The sequence below is a fragment of the Lampetra planeri genome, chromosome 77 (assembly GCF_965212315.1).
Source record: "Lampetra planeri chromosome 77, kcLamPlan1.2.h2, whole genome shotgun sequence".
NCBI classification, from domain to species: domain Eukaryota; kingdom Metazoa; phylum Chordata; class Hyperoartia; order Petromyzontiformes; family Petromyzontidae; genus Lampetra; species Lampetra planeri.
This window is the reverse complement of record NC_136182.1, coordinates 799,530-819,947: the sequence shown is the minus strand read 5'-3', so window position 1 is coordinate 819,947 and position 20,418 is coordinate 799,530. Positions and strand designations below refer to the sequence as shown.

The 20,418-nt window shown below is 45.8% G+C and overlaps 2 protein-coding genes across 3 annotated transcripts in view; one reads left to right on the top strand and one right to left on the bottom strand.

The window, feature by feature from the left end:
- LOC144738050 (uncharacterized) overlaps nucleotides 1-20,418 on the top strand; it is a 478,363-nt gene that overhangs the window by 84,417 nt on the left and 373,528 nt on the right. The gene's annotated exons all lie outside the window — the stretch shown is intronic.
- Nucleotides 1-20,418, bottom strand: part of LOC144738112 (endothelial cell-selective adhesion molecule-like) — a 142,860-nt gene that overhangs the window by 9,566 nt on the left and 112,876 nt on the right. Inside the window, exons 1-3 of one of the 2 annotated variants that reach the window (XM_078621028.1) lie at nucleotides 7,240-7,468; nucleotides 2,761-2,903; nucleotides 2,189-2,390 (exon numbers count right to left, since the gene is read on the bottom strand). The exons of the other annotated variant lie outside the window; for it this stretch is intronic. Of the exons in view, the coding sequence (XP_078477154.1) occupies nucleotides 2,189-2,390; nucleotides 2,761-2,903; nucleotides 7,240-7,387 (493 nt within the window). The 5' untranslated portion in view covers nucleotides 7,388-7,468. Of the gene's footprint in view, nucleotides 1-2,188; nucleotides 2,391-2,760; nucleotides 2,904-7,239; nucleotides 7,469-20,418 lie in introns of those variants that run through there. 2 annotated transcript variants of the gene reach the window in all.

Sequence of the window (20,418 nt, the reverse complement as noted above, 5' to 3'; positions counted from 1 at the left end):
ATAAAGGTGTCAGTTTTTGTACCAGTTTAAAGGGTAAACACCTATTACTATATTTTGTCACTGGTAAAGGAGATGTCATAGTGTAATATCTGGTACTAAAGATCTATTACCAAACCTATCAACAGAAGGTGTATACCGAATTTCTCTTGTGGAAAATGCTATTTTGGTCAGACAGGACGAATGATCAGCATGATACTAAAATAATACCAAAGGAATATTAAATACTCCTACATACAACTGTCGGTAGTGGCAGAATATGGGGGCCAACAAGGACACTCAATTGATTTTAATATTATATTATTGTGCGCCTTTTGGCGTCATCTGGTCCAACCCATGTGAGACTACGCTCTAAGGAAAGCTGTCTCTGGTGTGGAGCAATCAACTTCAAGAACAGTGCATATATTATCAGAGTTATGTTTTTTGTTTGCATCATGGCTGCAGGTATTGTGGTCTATGCAAACATGACTCCTTGTAAAAAAGGTGTCAGTTTTGTTGCCAGATAGAAGGGTAAAAAATCAATTATCATATTTTTTACTGGCAAATGAGGTTCCAATGGTGATTTTAATATTGTTGAAGTTCTGTGCAAAACTGGTTACAGCTGGCCAAGACCCATTAGAGAATCTATCCAAATTTAGAGAAAAAAAAATAATTTAACCGTTCGGATAGCTAAAGACTTATTGCTGCTTGTAAGCGAATCATCAAATAATAAATTGTACTAAATGCATGCCTATACAGGACACCATACGTCGATGGTGATTGACTGTGAGCAGACATAACAGGTACTGCGATTTTCGTTCACACAAACGATAGGATGTACAAAAACATTGTGCATCCATAATGTACACGCATATTGTGATGATTACCATATTAATAACCCAACCGGTGATGGATACCCATTGTAATTTATATGCATTCATTAATCCCCACTCTGACCTTCATACCTGAGGGGCTCGTAAGTTGACGACATCACAATTATCCGTCTATTTAAGAACGAAACAGGAAGATTTCCACACAAATCTGGCTGTTGCCTGATGATGCTAATTGTAATTACTGGCAAAACGTCGTACTCAAATTGTGAATGTTGTGCATTTACGAATTGCCATGTTCTGTTTACGTGACAAACCTTACTAATTGGCTGTGTTGGGTGGTGGCGCGTCTAACGACACATTTATATTTACGAAATATAATCATATAAACTGTGAGAACGATATATTTACATTTACGTTTTTGTGTGTGTGATAAAGCAACACTCAACATGTGCAACACACTCAACATGTACAACACTAATGTTCACATATTGACGCATGCATCTAGCCGTCAATTTGCTGATGACGTCACACGAACGCCAAGATGGCGAATCATTTAACATTCAAGTGACAGTGTTAGGGGTAAGCGTTGGGCGTGAGTGCCGTGGTACAGAAAGATCAGTGTAGATGAGGGTTTTGTGTTGAGGGGGGGAGTGTAAACTGAAGAGTGCACACACACGCAAAAAATGGAGAGCGAATCAACATCCATTTAGTACAAAAACTAGCACAATATTTTTTTTTTTATTCGTAAAGCAAAGAGCAATAGGAGTGATCATTTCGGACCCAGAAACGCAATCATAATTTTCCCGTTAGGTGTATTATTTGCCAAACGCGGTTTAGCCCAACGCGCCATTTTCTAGGTACGTAACCCCCGCGTTAGACGACCTCTGCCCGGTTTGTTTAACTGCCAAGAGCTTGGAATTAGCCAAATTAAGTGCAACGTCAGATAACCAAATATAATGTTACAATACTTGCGTAGTACTCTTTTTATTTCTTGAATAATTTCACCTCGATAATTTGTTGAGAAGGAACATCTGTTTTGCAAGGGTGCCCAGATGACCAGGCTAAGATGATAAACTCATAAGACTTGATATCCGGATTGTATGCCAATTGAACACCGAAAGTGAAGATTCACAGGCAGGAGTTGAACCCAGATGACCATGGTTCTAGGTCCACAGTTCTGTCACGTGTACGTATTCGTGTTGAACTTTTTTCATACTGTACATAGCCAGCAGCGGAAGTGCGGGGAAAGGACAACAAACCAAACACGAAAGTCAAGATGTGGAGTTATCGGGTGGATATTGTGTGTTAGGTGTGGGCTACATGACAGATGATGGGAGCAGTGAGTGGTAGGACAGAGCTATGAAGGATGTGATGCAAACCTGTTCGTGGGTGGACAGTCAGCTGTAGATACCCAATGTCTTGCATGTTTTGTGGATACACCGTCACCTCACAGCGATATCGCCCAGAGTCATTTGTTTGCAAATTGCTGACGGTGATGGAGGCATCGCACTTGGACACATTACCCACCCAGGTGGCCTGTAAAGGCCAGTCTCTGCTCTCTCCATCGGCGTATTGATAAAACTGTGGTCAATAAAGGTAAACGCAGCACACGGAGATCAAATGTGTGATATTGTTTCAGTGTTAAATTCGTTCAGATAAAACCCGAGAATGATTCTGTCTGCAGGGCTTGCAACTGAGCTGGATTAACTGTTGACAAAGTAGCTTCACGTGGAGACTGTTTGCAAAATGGCTGGCCCAAGCCTCAGCCCAGTCACGTGACCAGGGGTCCTCGACCTGAATAGAAAATAACAAACCTCTTCATCAGCGTTGGATATTGAAATTGCTCAAGGGTCATGTGACCAGGTTTACTAACAAGACTATCAATGCCACGCTTGCGCTTGATGCAATTTAGTGGCAAATGGCGCACAGAATGGCCAGAGAAGTAACTCACCCTCTCTTCACGCCCGTCTATGATGCTTAACCACTCCACCAGCGTGTGGGTAACGCCGCTGATTGTACAGGTGTAGGAGCAGGGCAGGATAAATGTAGTGCCTGCCATTGCGTTCATTTTATCTGGGATCACAACCACGAGTTCTAGAGAAACCACACACAACGTCCACATTAGTATATTTTCTTATATAATATGAATGTATACAACGTTTACGAAATATTAGTCGGTAAGAATTAATTTTAAAAGTACAGAACAGGCAGACCTCGTCGAACGCGGGGGGTTACATTCCTGGAATGCCATGTTGGGCACAACTTAGTTCGACAAAAAACACACCTCATGGGAAGACTCGGATTGCCTACCTGCCTTCGAAATGATCACCCCCTCCATCTCTGTTTAACTAATACTCAAGTGTTTTTGGTTCTTTCGGTAAAGTGACGTAGAAGGTAAATAATAAAATAATAAAAATAAAACATAATAAAATAATTCTCACGACGTTTCGGCCACAACGCAAGCAGCCGTCCTCAGGTGAAGAACAGGTCTGTCGGAAAGACAGCGTCTGAATGACGTGACTTTACCGAAAGAACCAAGAACCAAGAAGAAGCGCCATGTTTGTTTGCATACTATTTGGTTCTTTCGGTAAAGTCACGGAGACAAAAATTTAATTAAATAATAATAGAATACGACGTTTCGATTGCAACACAAGCAACCATCATTCATTTGTACCTGATGATGGTTGCTTGTGCTGCAATCGAAACGTCGTATTTCATTATTATTTTATTTTATTTATACGTGACTTTACCGAAAGAACCAGAGAGTAATTCATGCAGTGACGAAAGCTTCGAATCTGGTTTGACGGGGGTAATATTTCGGTGAAACACAGTTTGACGCTGCTAACATGTTCGCATCTTCTTCTTGGTTCTTTCGGTAGGGAAATAATAAAATAATAAAAATAAAACATAATAAAATAATTCACGATATTTCGGCCACAACGCAAGCAGCCGTCCTCAGGTGGAGAACAGGTCTGTCGAGAAGACAGACAATTCTCTGTCGTGAGAATTATTTTATTATGATTTATTATTTTATTAGTTTTATTATTTACATTCTACGTGACTTTACCGAAAGAACCAAGAAGATGAATCCCTGCAGTCACGAAAGCTTTAAATCGAAATTTAACCAAAGAGTATTACCCCTGTGTTGTGGAAAACAAACCCCATCACCCACAACCGTCTCGAGCCAAAACACGCGTTAGATGAAGCCGCGTTGTGCAAGGGTTTCTTACGTATTTTTGTTTACCAAATGTTATCTCCGTGTCCCGTTATTAATATAAAAGGATTTCTCACAGAGTAGTGCAACATGTCTTGCTAGAGAACAATCCGTAGAGCAGATATTTGTTTCATAATACAGCTAACTCTGAGATTTCTTCAAGCGATGTCTGCTGGTCTACACAGTTGGGAGCAGGACTTTCCCAAAATTGCTCTTCCACATGAAACAGCGCTTACCGCATGGCAATCAACCAGATACGTTTTATTTCTCAGAGTTTTAATTTCGTCCATTAAGTGCGGAATTGCCGGAGGGGGGCTTAGTCCATCAACTCACTCGACTGCAGGACTCGGTTAACTCGCAGGCAAATGTCTGGACTTGAACCCATGCTTCTGAGTGGTGCTCGTGTAGAGGGATTATTACACGGGTCAACAAAAAAAACATTTTTTTCTGGCCTCGAATTTTGCAGCAGCTGTTTTAGCCTAATTTCAGGGTGCTGATTCCAAATCTGATCTCAGATTTGCTCTATCACGTCTCATCTTTATTCTATCGGCATACCCCATTTTCATTGATTTTACCCGAAATTAACTCTGTCACTTATGATTGCAAGTTGTTGCGAGTCAGTGACTGCTTTAGTGTTAAAATATGGTGCTGTATTTGTAGGACAGTGTGTTTATAATGTAATTTTATGTAGATATCCACATTCATTTAATATTTTTCTTCTGCAGTTTTCATTGAAAATGCAATATTCGATATCTCAAAAACCTGATGTGATAGACAAAACTGATGCCAGATTTGGAATCAGTACCCCAAAATTACCTTAAAACCGTTGGAATACCTTATGCCAGAAAAGTGTGTTGACCAGTGTTATTATGCACTCGCCATGCCGTCAGCCGGTAGTATCCCACACGTGTCAATAGGGGGCGGGAGTGTGACGGAGCCTAGTGTCAATGGACGATGGCCCAAGAGGCCAACGGTAACCCCGATGGGAAAACGAATCCTGGGACCCAGACCCCAGACCAGAGGTCGCAACCGGGTACCCGATACCCGTACCCTACCCGATACCCAGCTACCCGTACCCGGCCGGGTACGGGTAGCCGGGTACACGTTTGCAACCCTGGTGCGGCCGGGTACGGGTACGGGTAGACCGTGAGTCACTGGTGAGTAACCGTTTGTCACTCATTTCCCAACGTCTTGTCTCTTCTCACAATTCAAGTTCCTAGAATCAACCCACCCGTGCCTGCAACATGGCTTCATCCCAGAGGTCGCAATCGGGTACCCGATACCTGTACCCTACCTGTACCCGGCCGGGTACGGGTACGGCCGGGTACGGGTACCCGTTTGTGACCCTGGTGCGGCCGGGTATGGGTACGGGTAAGGAATCAAAACCCGTTTGCGACCTCTGCCCCAGAACCCGGGAAGGGGGTTGGGGGATGACGTCAACCTCCCAGGACCTGGTGGAAGGTCCTGGAAGGAAGGCGTGGCTGGGCCGGAGCAAGCCACGGACTCGTATAAAAGCCGGACCTCTGAACGGTCCGGGCAGTCGTCGTCCACCCGAAGATCAAGAGCCTCCTGAAGAAAGAGCCCACGGGCAGAGTCGTACCCCTGACAAGGGTCGGCTCCAGCTTATATACCAGTGAAGACAAAGCTTCACTCAAGAAGGGCACTTGCTTCGTGTATTTTATTTAACAAGATGGAATGCAAGAATATAAGCGTGGCATGTGCAATATGCATGACAGCCAACCAAACAATACGAAAAATGCGAATGAGAGACATGCGACCTGGCAGGATACATTTAACGACCCAAATGGCATACCCTACATGATACGTATCGCAACACAGACGACGATAATGAGTTAATGCACCGTATTGTAAAATTAAATAATTTCTCAAAAAACTTTGACCACCCCCATGTTCAGGCACAATGTAGATTGTACTAAATGCACATCGTCACGTGATTAAATGATATGTCATCTGTGTTGAACTGTGTAGGATCATTGAATAAATGGCTGCCTCGAAATGCAAAAAAAAGGGTTAGAATAGCCAGTGGGAGGCGTATCGGGTTTAAGGGGCCATTACCCCTTCATGTTAGGGATTATTAACATCATGCTAATCTCTCACATGACCATAGCCGCTTCTGTGCCCTCGTCGAGGAGGCCGCTTTCCTATCTTACAGTTACATGCTAATTTCTCACATTAACATCACTAGCCCCGGCCACTTCTTTATGACCCTTGGGCTACACTCGTTTCAAACCTTTTACAAAAGTTTGCCTCAGCAGCAGGCCACGCTTTCCCACCTCATGACGGACGCTTGTGTTGCACCCAAAACGTCGCGATTTATTTTATTTTTCTTCTTCTTGGTTCTTTCGGTAAAGTTACGTAGAATGGAAATAATAAAATAATAAAATAATTAGAAAATGTCGAGAAGACAGAGTCTGAACGACAGACCTGCTCTCCACCTGAGGACGGCTGCTTGCGTTGTGGCCGAAACGTCGTGAGAATTATTTTATTATGTTTTATTTTTATTATTTTGTTATTTCCATTCTACGTGACTTTACCGAAAGAACCAAGAAGATGAATCCCTGCAGTAACGAAAGCTTTAAATCGAAATAATTTTATTTTATACCTACGTGACTTTACCGAAAGAACCAAAGAGTATGGATTCCTGCAGTCACAAAAGCTTCAAATCAAGATTAGGGATAATTTGTTTAAAACAATGCGTGTTGCCTCAGAGCGACTCTCCTCTAGTTATCGACCCACTACACTGGCTCAGCACTCTGACCTCTGAGTCACCTCTTATCCGACGTTGTTTTAAGACTGCGTAGATGTCGTTGAGGAGCAGTCAATGGTTCTCATGTACATTGGTGGTGATGAGATCGTAGCCAGGGGTTGAACCCAGTTCACCATGGTACTGGGCGCATGGCTCGAAAGTTTACATGTTTAGTTCTATATGAGGTCTATAGGATACTCTTAGTTTTTTCGTTAAAGTCACGTAGGTAAAAAATGAAATTAAAATTATTTTAATTTTAGAGTAACTTTACTTTTGGAGTAACTCCAAAATTAAAAGAATTTTTATTTCATTTTTTACCTACGTGACTTTACCGAAAAAACTAAGAGTATGAATCCTTGCAGTCACGAATGCTTCAAATCTAGTCTATATGATAGATGATCGAGTGGTGGGTGGTAATATAGACGACGTTTAAAGGAAATAACACAAACCTGATGGACTGTTGACAATTAGCTGTAGAAATCCAATGTCTTTCATGTTTTGTGGATACACCGTGACCTCACAGCGATATTGCCCAGAGTTTTGAGTCTTGATGTCGCTGACGTTGATGGAGGCATCACACTTGGTCACATCACCCATCCAGGACGCCTGTAAAGGCCAGGAGCTGATATCTCCATTGGGGAATGGAAAAATCTGTGGTCAACAAAGGCGAAAGCATGCACAGATCAAAGCTGTATGTATGTTGTATGTATGTTGTACGTGTGTTGTATGTGTGTTGTATGAATGTTGTATATAAGTTGTATGTGTGTTGTTTGTATGTTAAACTTCTTTGACACCAACAATGCCAATCGGAGGTGCGGGGGAAGGGCAACAAACCAAACACGAACATAAGTTTAAAAAAAAAATAGTTTTTCAATCTAGACGATGATTTAAAAGTGCCTCTCCAAGTCGAAAACAAACACAATGAGAGTGGCGCTGTGGTACACAAAACAAACAGTGAAGAAGCAGCGGCTGACCCAGCAGGAAACAAACTACGAAGGCACCGCAGCGGCACGAGCAGAGAAAAGCGCAGGGCAGCGAGCATGGAGACAAGCCAGAGACTGCACAGTTACTGCAGCAGCACAGGCTGAGGATACTAAAGAGCAGCGTGCATCAAGACAAACCAGAGACTGCACAGTTATTGCAGCAGCACAGGCTGAGGAAACTACAGGGCAGCGTGCATCAAGACAAGTGAAAAACTGCACAGTTACTGCAGCAGCACAGGCTGAGGAAACTACATAGCAGCGTGCATCAAGACAAGCCAGAGACTGCACAGTTACTGCAGCAGCACAGGCTGAGGAAACTACAGGGCAGCGTGCATCAAGACAAGCCAGAGACTGCACAGTTACTGCTGCTGCAGGAGCACAGGCTGAGGAAAATCCTGAGCAGCGTGATGTCCTCTTCTCCCCCACCCACCCGAATGTGTGCAGTTACTTCAATAGTCAGTAGATACTACTGTAGAGTCAGAGTCAGTAGAGTCACTAGATACCACTGATGCTATTGTATGTAGGGTGTGCCAGAAAATAAATTAATACAAATTGGGTGTGGGGGTAAAACAAAATTGGGAAGGGGGGGTCAACAATTTTTCGAAACCATTTCGATCAACTTTTTAATGCCACTTTCTATAACTTTTTTTATTCAGGACTTCTGAAAGGTTTTTATAATTTTGTTGATGGACAAATGGACAGACAAACAGAACTCCGGGCTTTTATGATAGCTTACTATTTGTGTATATTTATGTTACGTTTTTAAAGAGAAGACAAGTTTTGAAATATATATTTTTTCCCCGGGAAAAGCCGTGTACATCCTGCTAGTGCTCTGATAAAATACTTGCATTCTTTGAAACTGATTGGCCTACACCAGAGACAGCAGCCATCTTCATGGCCTTGTCTCACCGCCGGTTTTAGACCAGAGAACAACGCCAAGAGGTGAACAGTACAAAGACAAAGAAAGTATCAGAGGATTTATAGCTCGGGGTTGAGCAGTTATACCTACGGGACCTTTTTGCCATTATCAAAGTGAAAGAAGCTCCGAGGAGACGCTCTTGAAGATGAAGGTACGATCTTTGTTTTCCTATGTGCGGGAGGTTCACATTTCTCCTACGAGTACTGCCCTGTGGAGCCACAAACTCGACTTCGTCACAGTCAAGCGCCCCGACTGTTCGTGATTCTCCCCTTTCATATCTCCTCTCTCCCTGCCCTTAATTAGACAGTGCTTTACTCTCCGCATGTTTAGTCATCCAGCCACATGCTCTTAATGATCACAACCCATTCTATTTCTTGGATCCTAAACGTTTCTCTACATTAGTCCCCTACAAAAGTATGCAAAGTAAGATTAGGTTTTACCCTTTCTGGCAATAAAATAGGTGTTCACTAATATTACACTGGGGCACCGCACCCCTTATCTCAGTGCACGCAGACCTCGCCAAACATTCCTGGGAAATGCCGGGTTGGGCAAAACCGCGTTCGAAAAAGTAACAAACCTCATGGGAAAACTCTGGTTACCTTCCTGGATCTTGTATGATAACCTTCCTCCCTTTTTGCTATGAATAATTCTAAACGATTTCTGCCATTTTGATTTGAAGCTTTTGTGACTGCAGGGATTCATCTTCTTGGTTCTTTCGGTAAATTCACGTAGAAGGGAAATAATAAAATAATAAAAATTAAACAAAATAAAATAAACAATTTAATTATTTTATTATGTTTTATTTTTATTATTTTATTATTTCCATTCTACGTGACTTTACCGAAAGAACCAAGACGATTTCTGCCATTGTTATGCTGAGTCGCTCTCCACATCTTGTGTGCCATCATTGTCATCATCGTCATCATTGCGATCTACGCGCAGATGGCCCATAAGGTGTCCACTGCACATTTCGTCATTCATTTCCACTTCCCTCTGTCTTGTCGTGCCAATCTGCTCAAGTAGTCACGTCTTTCTGGCAACAAACTCTTCTTATGTCTCGATTAAAAGCTTTCGTGACTGCAGGGATTCATCTTCTTGGTTCTTTCGGTAAAGTCGTCACGTAGAAGGGAGTTCTAAAATTAAGACGTAGAAGGGAATTAATAAAATAATAAAAATAAAACATAATAAAATACAATTCTCACGACGTTTCGGCCACAACGCAAGCAGCCGTCCTCAGGTGAAGAACAGGTCTGTCGGGAAGACAGCGTCTGAATGAAACACCTTCTACGTGACTTTACCGAAAGAACCAAGAAGATCTTCTTATGTCGTCGTCAAGCCATTCTCCGTTAGGTCTTTCTCTCTTTCCGGTTCCTTCCATATTTCAGAGCGACATCACTTTGAATTTCCCCGTTGTTGTCCATCCTACAGATGTGTCCAAATAGTGCCAGTTTCCTTCTCATCAATGCTGCATCATCAAGTTGTCTTCTTATTCTTGTTGTGTGTACACTCTTGGGTTTTCAATATCGTCTCAACACAAAACCCTGGTCTCCATTACCCTTACCATCACCACGGCACTCACAATGATATTGGTCGCTAAAGCCTGCGTGTTAAACTGACTGACGTCTATGGGGAGGATACTTTTCTTCAAACCAAAAAATCGGAGAAGCTGTTGTCTTCACTGGCATTCCTCAAAAGATGCAGAGATTACGTTCATTGCCATATAAATAACCCAAGCAGCAGTGGATACCCATTCTCATTTGTATGCATTCATTAATACCCCCCCCCCCCCCACAAATCGCTCACAAGTGATGTCATCGCATCTACCCCTCTATTTAAGGAACGAAACAGGAGGAAGTTTCCACAAATCTGGCGGTCGCCTGATGAAGCTAGTTGTAATTACTGGCGAAACGTCGTACTCAGATTGTAAATGTTGTGGCTTTGCTCTCCAACACACCGGTTAGTGCTATACTAGTGTAGCGTCGGAAATGCACATCTCATACCGCCGGTATATATGTAGTGGTGGTATTGACGTGCGCCGACTGTGACAGTGATGGATCACGGGGCGGCGCGGGGTGCGGGGTTGGGCACGCGTTGTGGGCGTGGTGTGGACGCGCGCGCCGGGAGTGACAGATGACGGGGCGGCGCGGCGTGGGTGGTGAGGCACGATGAGATGTGGGAAAACAGGATCGTAGCCAGCGCCCAGCGATTGGTCGAATAAGTGGGTGCTCGCAGCGACGTCCGCAGGTGGGGTATAAAGGGGGACGCGCGAGAGCACTCGGGAAGAGTGACCCAGTTGAAGACCCGAAGACGGAGCTGAAGACCTAGTGCCCCGAGACCCCTAGTCCCGCCGTCCTTGTGGGGACCGGGGCCCTGTGTGGCTCGGAGGCGAGGCTGTGGGACCCGGGGTCCGACGCCCCCGTGGGTCGGGCTGGGGACCCACAGTCGAGACGGATACCCCGGGCAGGGAGTGTCCCGAGTAGCTCAGTGGCGTTAGTCGCCGAGTAGCTAAGTGGATGTTGGTCATCCGAGTAGCTCAGTGGCGTTAGTCGCCGAGTAGCTAAGTGGGTGTTTGTCACCCGAGATACTAAGTGGATGTTGGTCATCCGAGTAGCTCAGTGGGCGTTAGTCGCCAAGTAGCTAAGTGGGTGTTTGTCACCCGAGATACTAAGTGGGTGTTTGTCACCCGAGATACAAAGTAGGTGTTAGTCACCTGTGAACGAGTTTGATAAAATAAAGAGTGTGTTACCCGTGAAGTCGTCTCCCGCCGAGTTACTACATTACATATATACTTACTTGCAGTTGCGGGCACAGGCCCATAGGGGGTGCCACCCCGAGCTGGGGAAAGACAGAGGGAGCCGGACCGTTGAGGGGCCGGGTTCTCCCCCCCCCCCCAGACCCCCGGTGAGGGGTTGGGGGGTTCTTCCAGAGCCCCCTGGAAGGTTCCAGAAAGGGGGCGGAACCGGGGGTGGAGAGTCCCCGAGAGGTGTATAAAAGGGGCACCTCAGGGACAGCTCGGGGCAGTGCTCTGAATACGAAGAAGCGAAGACCAGCTAGGCTAGGACCCTGGGTCCCCGGGACCCGACGTCCTTGTCAGGGCCGGGGACGAGCTCGGACCAGTGGTCGGGACCCGTACCTTGGCTGGGTCGGGTCAGTTGAGCCTCCCCTAGGGCACTGATAGCCGGAGCGCTGAGAGCCAGGTTACTAAGTGTGAGCCCGGAGGCTGTACCTCCCTAGATAGTGGGAGTTAAGGGGAGTTCTGTTTGCAGTTTATAATAAACCGTGTTGCCTCTAAAGACAACGTCTCCAGTCTCCGTGGAATCCACTACACTAGCAACGAATTGGCATGTTCTGTTTACGTGACAAACCTTACTAATTGCCTGTGTCGGGTGGTGGTGGGATTAACGACACAACATTTATATATTTACGCGATCTAACCAAAACAACCTCTATTATGGATCATCCCCTGTGCCCGACAAACTGCGTAGAGCCGAAAGACGCATTTGAAAAAGCCGCGTTGGGCAAGGTGTTCCCGCATTTAGATGTCTTACTATGATAGAGAGATCTTAACTCACCCTCTCTTCTTCACGTTCATCTGTAATCCTGAACCACTCCGCCAGCGTGTGGGTAACGCCGCTGATTGTACAGGTGTAGGAGCAGGGCAGGAAAATCGTTCTGTTTGCTACGGCGTTAATTTTTTTTGGGGTGACAACGATCAGCTCTAGGGAAAGCACACACAGCGCCCACATGAGTACATTTCGTATGAAAAATGAAAATAAGTTTTACCCTTTCTGGCAATAAAACAGGAGGTGTGTTGAGATGTCCAAACACCGAATACAAACCTTTTGTCAAGAAATTAAGTACTGCAGTAACCACGCACAGTAGTTGTGGTGAACATGCAAACAAACATGGCTCTGATAATATATAAATTCATCTTCTTGGTTCTTTCGGTAATGTCACGTAGAAGGGAAATAATAACATAATAAAAAAACCATAATAAAATAATATTTTATTATGATGTTTTATTATGATGTTTTATTATGTTTTATTTTCATTATTTTACTATTTCCCTTCTACGTGACGACTTTACCGAAAGAACAAAGAAGATGAATCCCTGCAGTCACGAAAGCTTTAAATCGAAATATATAAACTGTCTTTAATAATAATGTCACTATCATGTTACATGGCGTTGTCTTTGAAACTGATTGGCCTACACCAGATACAGCGGCCTCATTTGTGGCCTCGTCTCACGAGCAGTGTCAGACCACAAAACGCCAAAAGGCGAACAGCACAGAGACAATGCACGTGTCAGAGCATTTATAGCTTGGAATGAGCAGCTAAATCACGTTCTGATGGCAATTGGTCATCGGTGTTGATGAGATTCATAGCCAGGAGTTGAAGCCATGTATTTGTAATCCTTATAGTGGCAACATGTCATGAGATGCAGATTCCATTGGATCCCTCAAAGTGCAGTTGGAACTTTTCGTGTTAAGAGTATGTCCCACGGAAGTAGATATCACACAACTACCTCTGACATCCCAGAAAGTGACCTCTGGCACTTGTGTATGTATGTGTGGAGAACTTCTATCACGCCATACATAACCAACCGTACTAATTGGAGGTACAAGGCAACGACAGCAAACTAAACACAACAAAGCAGTTATAAAGAAATTCGTTTGTCAATTTAGATTATTTAAAAGTGCACAGCTCAGGAGCTTCTTAATATCGGAAGGAAAAGCATTTCAGATGGTCGCAGAAGCGCATCCTAAAGCGCACGATGCAGTGAACGATGGCGAACCAAAATCCTCTGAGAGGATAACCAGAGATTATTTTTGTTCACGCTCCTTGACGATATCAATAAGGTACTGTGGATAATTTGTGGCAAGAACTTTGTGTGTAATAATAAGTGCGACCTTTAGAATCTATGAGTTCGGCAACTAGAAGCCAATGCAGCTCGGCGACACGGTCCCATCTTGCAGTACCCATCACTACGCGTGCCAGAATGTTTTGTACACGCTGCAGTTTGCAATATTATTTTTTTCCAGACATCCCGTAGAGTAGTGAGTTTCAATAATCCAGCCTCGACGATATTACTGTCCCACGCTACACGCCACCGTGTTGGCTATGTCACGACTCAGGCAGTAGAGGGCAGTACGTTCCCATCTATTCTGCTACAGAGAGTTCATGTCGCATGGCAGTCGGGCCGATATTTTGGTCATTCTTGGAGCGAGAACTGAGGTGTTGCACCAACGTTGATGTGACGGGGATTTTGTGCACTCACTGTGCTAACCGGTCTAAGAGCAATGCACTTGTGAATTTTGGCATTGAGGTCAGGCGAAACAAGTTATAGTTAGTTACAATAGTGAAGTCAGGTTAATGAGAGGAATTGTTAGTTTAACACGCAGGCTTTCGCGACCAATATCATCCATAATAGAGGTTTTTTGGGTGAGATCGTGTAAATATATGTGTCGTTAAAACCCGCCAACACCCAACAGCCAATTCGTAAAGTTTGTCACGTTAACAGAACACGCCAATTCGTTGCTACCTTACTAATTCGTTGTGTGGGTGGTGGCGGTTTTAACGAAACATTTATACATTAACGCGATCTAACCCAAAAAACGTGTATTATGTCTGTTAGTTAGATGTCACGATTTTGCATTAAAATAATGGATAACTTTAACTTAAAAGGCGACAGTTATTTAATGCTATTACGGGTCTTTGTTTGAGTAGTACTGTTTTTAGAAGATCACTCAAATTAGCTTTATTTTGATTATTATTTATTTAGGAATCGTTCCCAGCCGGTCTACAGCTATCGTCACTGCCCAGGTAATAGTTAACTGGTGATAATGATGATGGTGATGATGGTGATGATGATGTTGGTGGTGACGATGGTAGTGATGATGATGTTGGTGGTGATGATGATGGTGGTGGTGACGATCATTGTGGTGATGGTGGTGATGATGTTGGTGGTGACGATGATGGTGGTGATGGTGCTGGTGATGGTGGTGATGGTCATGATGGTGGTGATAAATTCGAGTTGACCACGACCTGGTATTGAACTCACCATGCGGTGTTTTTCCTTGGCCCTGCGCTCCGGACACCAAGCCGTCCCCAACCCCAGCGCTGACAGTGAGCACCGTTACTGCGGATAAATCAGAATTTCAGAATCAGAATAAATTTACTCATCCTGGATCAATCCGATGAGCTATGAGGCTCTATATCACAGACGATCCAGTAGGGCCACGTGGTAAGAACGTTACACTGATGATGGTCGCATTAGTGACGCCACGGTGGCTAGCAGATGTTAATTACCTCGCCTGGTATACCGGAGGTCGTGGGTTCGATCCCGGCCCTGACTCCTCTTGTATATTTGGAGTTTGCGTGTTTTCCCCGTGGTCTCGTGGGTTTGACTCTGGGTCCTCCGGTTTTTCCCTTCACATTAAGAATCAACATCACGCGTTTAGAGTATTTGGCTGCTTTACATTTCTACGTGGTGATGATGATAAGCCATTTCGTTGAGCTCTCATTTGTGGCCAGGTCACTTCTGATAAAGAGCTACATAGCTCAGTGGTTCTTACCTGGTAGAATGACAATAATAATATTAATAACCATTGCTACAGTCTACATTATAGACTGCCAATTCGCTGACCAGCTTAAAAACCAGGTTAAAGTCTATATTATAGACTGCCAGTACACTCCCCAAACTTAATAACCAGGCTACAGTCCACATTAGAGATTGCCAGTATACTCACTCCGATTAAGGCTACAGTCTACATCAGTGTTTTTATTATTATTTTTATTCACTTGACTTAAAATTTTCTATCTACGTGACTTTACCGAAAGAACCAAAGAATATGAATAACTGCAGTCGCGAACGTTTTAAGTCAAAATAAAAAAAATCCAATAGTTAAGTTTCGTTTTTAGTTAGATCCTCCTGTGGAAGGTGCTATCACGAATGCATCCATGGTGGAGAGAGATCGTATCACCGGCTGGCGTTCTAACACACAATGCGTGCGCGTGTTTGATTCAGCACAGAGAGGCATCACTCAGTATCTGTTGTGCCCCTACAAACCCTCTCGTCACGCCATGTCGGCTCCTGATGGCCAGGTGGCATACTTCACCATTCTGGTCAATGCAGGTTGATGAAGGCAAGCATCACAGCAATGCCTTGTACTGCCCTGCTCTTTGCTGTATCTATGTACGTACTAATGTATGTATGCTGAACTTCTTTCGCACCATACGTAGCCAACCGTGCTAATGTATGTGTTGAACTTCTTTCGCACAGAACATAGCCAACGTGCTAAGATATGTGTGTGTTGAAATTATTTTGCAAAGTACGTAGCCAGCCGTGCTTTGCAGAGGTGCGGGGGAGCGACAATAAACGACTTTGTTTCCGACTACGCAGAGCCCCGAAAATGCCCCGTGTCAAGGTGTGCAACTCCGCAGACTTATCAGCCCTGTTAATCTGTACAGAGTGTAGGAATTTGGGATTGCTTTGTGCCACCGGTATTGACTGTATGCGGGGTCTTTGGAATGAAAACCGCAGAGTCGCCTGATGATGATCCTCATCGTTGTTGTTACTATCCAACACACAACAACCAGCGAGTGCTGTGCTAGGTATAATACACTACACTACACTTGTTGTAGTGGGCTTACTCTCCAACATACAACAACTGTAGTGCTGAACTTTACGCGGACAACTTCTTGCTTTTCTGTCGTCACTTTGTTTCTACTAACGCAGCACATTTCAGTAACGTTCTCCGGCGCGTTCTCCGCTGGCTCTGCTCTGCCGTCTCTCCCGACTCTCCTCTCCACTCCTCCGTCACAGCCCAGCCACTCTCTCACGGTCTCTCAGTCTCACTCCAGCCGCTACACTATACGTATTCCTGTACTCCACTGCTACTCTATACTTCTTCCCTTACTCCGTGTCTTCAGCTCCGACCGTTTGCATCCACCCCCAAGCACGACTCCACTCCAACTCCCCTCAACTCCAAAACTCCCCTGTATTTATCCCCGCCCCTATTAATTCCCAATTAATTAGTTGGCATCCCCCGACGCCCCTCGCCCCCAGCCCCCACTGCCACCTGTCTCCATTTCCAGACTTGGAGGCGCCACTTCAAACCCAACAACAACAACCAGTCAATCACAGCTCTGCATCCATAATTGCCCAACGCGCCGTCTCCGACTGACCCGTCGGCCCCTGGTAACAGCCGTGTGTCCCGATATGCCCCCAATGTACCACACACACACGTGTGTGCAATTCCCCCCCTTGGCGCGTGTTAAACCACTACACAACCATTGAGTTGTACTAGTATAATAGAAAATTCACTACACTATACACTTGCACACAGCGTTGATATGCAGGTCTTTTTTCTTTAAGACTTTGCTGGTTTCTCCTGGATGTTTCAGTTTTGCTCGTCGTCACTTTAAGATGTTCTATGTTCGTGATTTTGTTTGTTGCGGTTGCACCCGAATCAAGAGCTGCATGGCTCACAGGGCTATTTTTCTTCTTTCTTATTCTTATATCTTCTTTTTTCTTCTTTTTAAATATATTTTTCACCCGGGCAACGCCGGGTACTTCCCGCTAGTCTTTTTTCTTATATATAAAAGTCTCGGACGGTGGGCTATATGTAGAAAAAGAAATTCCAGGCGGCACGCCCTAAGCCCCGCGGTGGGAATAGGCTACAGTGATACCTCGGTTCACAAACTTAATTCGTGAACTGACTCTGGTCGTGAACCGAATTGGTCGTGAACCGAGGCACATTTTTCCATAGGGTTCAATGTAAATCCGGTTAATCCGTTCTGACCTTTTTATTTATTTTTGAAGCACAAAAATATGAAACAAATGACAATACACATTACTGTCGTACTGTACAGTATAGTAATGTATAAAGAGAGAACACTAACCTTGCTTGAGATGACTTCTGGCATGGAGGAAGGCAGGTGGAAGGCGGGTGGGAGACAGTAAGCACTCAAACGGGTGACTGTACAATACAGTAAGTACAGTATTGTACAGTACAGTAGTACAGTACAGTACTGTATGTGCTAAAAGCACACCAAAAATCAAAAAGTCACTGAAAGTGTCTTCACAGAACTCACAGTACTTCTTTCTGTGTCTCTGCTTCTCTCCACGATCTTCCTACAGTAAGTCACGACCATGTGACAGCCTGGAATTAGCATAAAAATGGCCGCGGCTCCTGTTCATGAACCGAAGCGGAGTTCGTGAACCGGAGCATATTTTTATGAAATTTTCTGTTTGTGAACCGAGTTGTTCGTGAACCGAAGCGTTCGTGAACCGAGGTATCACTGTATTTCGTTTTCCCATCCCTGAACTTTAAAGTAGTTTAATTAACACATTTGTGCCGTTTCTATTATTAATTATTTACTTATTGCTCGACATCGACCGTATCAACTGACGCCAATTGCGTGGGGGGGCGGACCCTGCCAAGTCATGCGCCTTCGCTCCAGCTCACGGGGACATTTTCTTTTACGCGTTTTACAGCCAACACATACACACATGATGCTGCGGATATTTCTTGACAGTGTCATGTCCTCTTCGCCCCCCCCCCCCCCCAACACAATGTGTCCAGTTTATACTACAGACTCCGTAGATAATAATATTTTACTGCTTATGTAATAAAGGACTCGTTCACTGTGTCTGTCTCCGTTGTCCTTTATTCGGGTTCCTTTACACTTGTCCCACACGGCCCTCGCTCAGAGCCTCTCCGCTCGGCAGCTCGAGGCTGCCTTCGCTCCCGTAGCCTCTCCCCACTCCGATGCAGCTCCACTGCTGCTGGTTCACCCGTGCAGACCTCCGGCTGCCCTCACAGCAGCTCCACCGCTGCTGCTCGCCCTCCGTGCTCGGTCACCGCTGGCCGACGGTGCCGAGTCTCGCTCCCTGTGTGGCGATCTCGCCACTCTCCGATCTCCGCCCTGCGTGGCTTCCCTCTATCTCAATCCCCAACTCTCTCCCGTCTCTTCCGGTTTCTCCCCCTTAAGACTTGATCCCTCTCCCCCACGTGACCTAACTCCTCCCCTCGTGACGTCATATCCGCGAGGCCGTTTACGCCCGCATTACACCACCCTCCCCCGTAGAGAAAAATCCAGCCGACCTCGGCTGAACAATAACAACAACAAGTAATGCGAGCGAACACGACCGAGACACATTGAAGGACAACGAAGCATACAATAAATATAACAGTAAGAACAAGAACACAACAATAAAATTCAACGAAATGTAAGGGATTTCGAGCGTGTGCGGGTCGCCGGCCCGTCCCGGACGGTCGGCGGCCCTCCCGCAGACCGGGAACGCGACGGGGTTTTAGGAGCGACAGGATGAAGTCCAACGTCCCGGTCCAGTATCCCCGAAGGCTCAGCGTCGGAGGTGTCCCGCAATTGTGTCCGCAGCGGGGTCGGAAGGGCTGCGGGGCTCGGAGTTCCCGCAGCCGTGGCAGGCACCCCCCGAGCAGAGCCCCTCGTCCCCCGTGGTGTCACGGCCGGCTTGTCTGTAACAGGCACGACAGGCGCTCTTGCAAGATCAACAGGCACAGGCAAGGATGAGTCGGCAGCAACAGACCCCGGCAAGGCAACATCAGGAGATGACGCATCAGGTAGAGGGGCCACATATGGTTTCAAGCGAGACGTGTGAACGAACCAATGCGAGATCCAACCCGAACACGCGCCGACTGTGGGTTGGGAACCTCGATGAGGCACACCGGCCCTTGCCATGGTTTATGTAATTTAGGAGAGGTACCTGGCCGCACCTGTGGGCAATGGAGCCAGGCCGGGTCCCCAACCTTCCAGGGGCACTCCCCCTTAGAGCGTCGAGCACACCGCTCGTTCCGGGCCTGGGCTTTGGCCGTAGCCATGCGGGCCCCTTCCCGCACCTCAGTAACACGGCGAACGGTGTCCTGAATGTAATCAGGCAGAGGCTTAGCAGGTCTCCTCACCCCAGTTCCCAACTGCACATCCATCGGCGGCACGTTTTCACGACCGTACATAAGGAAAAACGGCGAATATCCTGTAGCCGCATGCGGCGTCATCCGGTACGCCGAAAGTACCCCAGGGATATGCAAATCCCAATCCGATTGTTGTTCACTCACCGTGTGACACAACATGGCGGACAAAGTCCGATTTAGCCGTTCGACCATACCATCCGTTTGCGGGTGGTAGGGAGACGTCCGTATTTTCTTAGTTCCAAGAGCCGCGCACACTTCCCCCAACAATTTAGAAGAAAAATTTCGGCCTTGGTCTGTGAGGAGCCTCTCCGGCGCACCCTTGTCCATAACGTACCCAAATAGAAAGGCGTCTGTAATAGACGCTGCCGACTGGTCGGGCAACTGCCAGGCCATCGGCCAGCGGGAGAGGTACTCCACCCCAACCAGCAAGTATTTATTACCCTTCGCGGATGGCGGGAAGGGTCCCAAAATGTCCAGCGCCACCAATTCATTAACTCGAGACACCTGAATAGACTGTATCGGCGGCACATATGGATGTTTAGGTGGTTTTCGCCGGGCACAATCGGGACACGCGCGAACGTGCCCGACGACATCCGTCGCCATGCCGTGCCAAAAGTAATTTCGCTGCAACGTCAATAGGGTCTTCTGCACCCCCAGATGTAAAAGCGTGTCACAATGCAGAGTCCTAATCAATTCGTACCGCAAGGATGCCGGTACCACCAGACGCCAGCGTTCCTGTAATCCTTCCCTCCACATGAGCAGACCATCGCG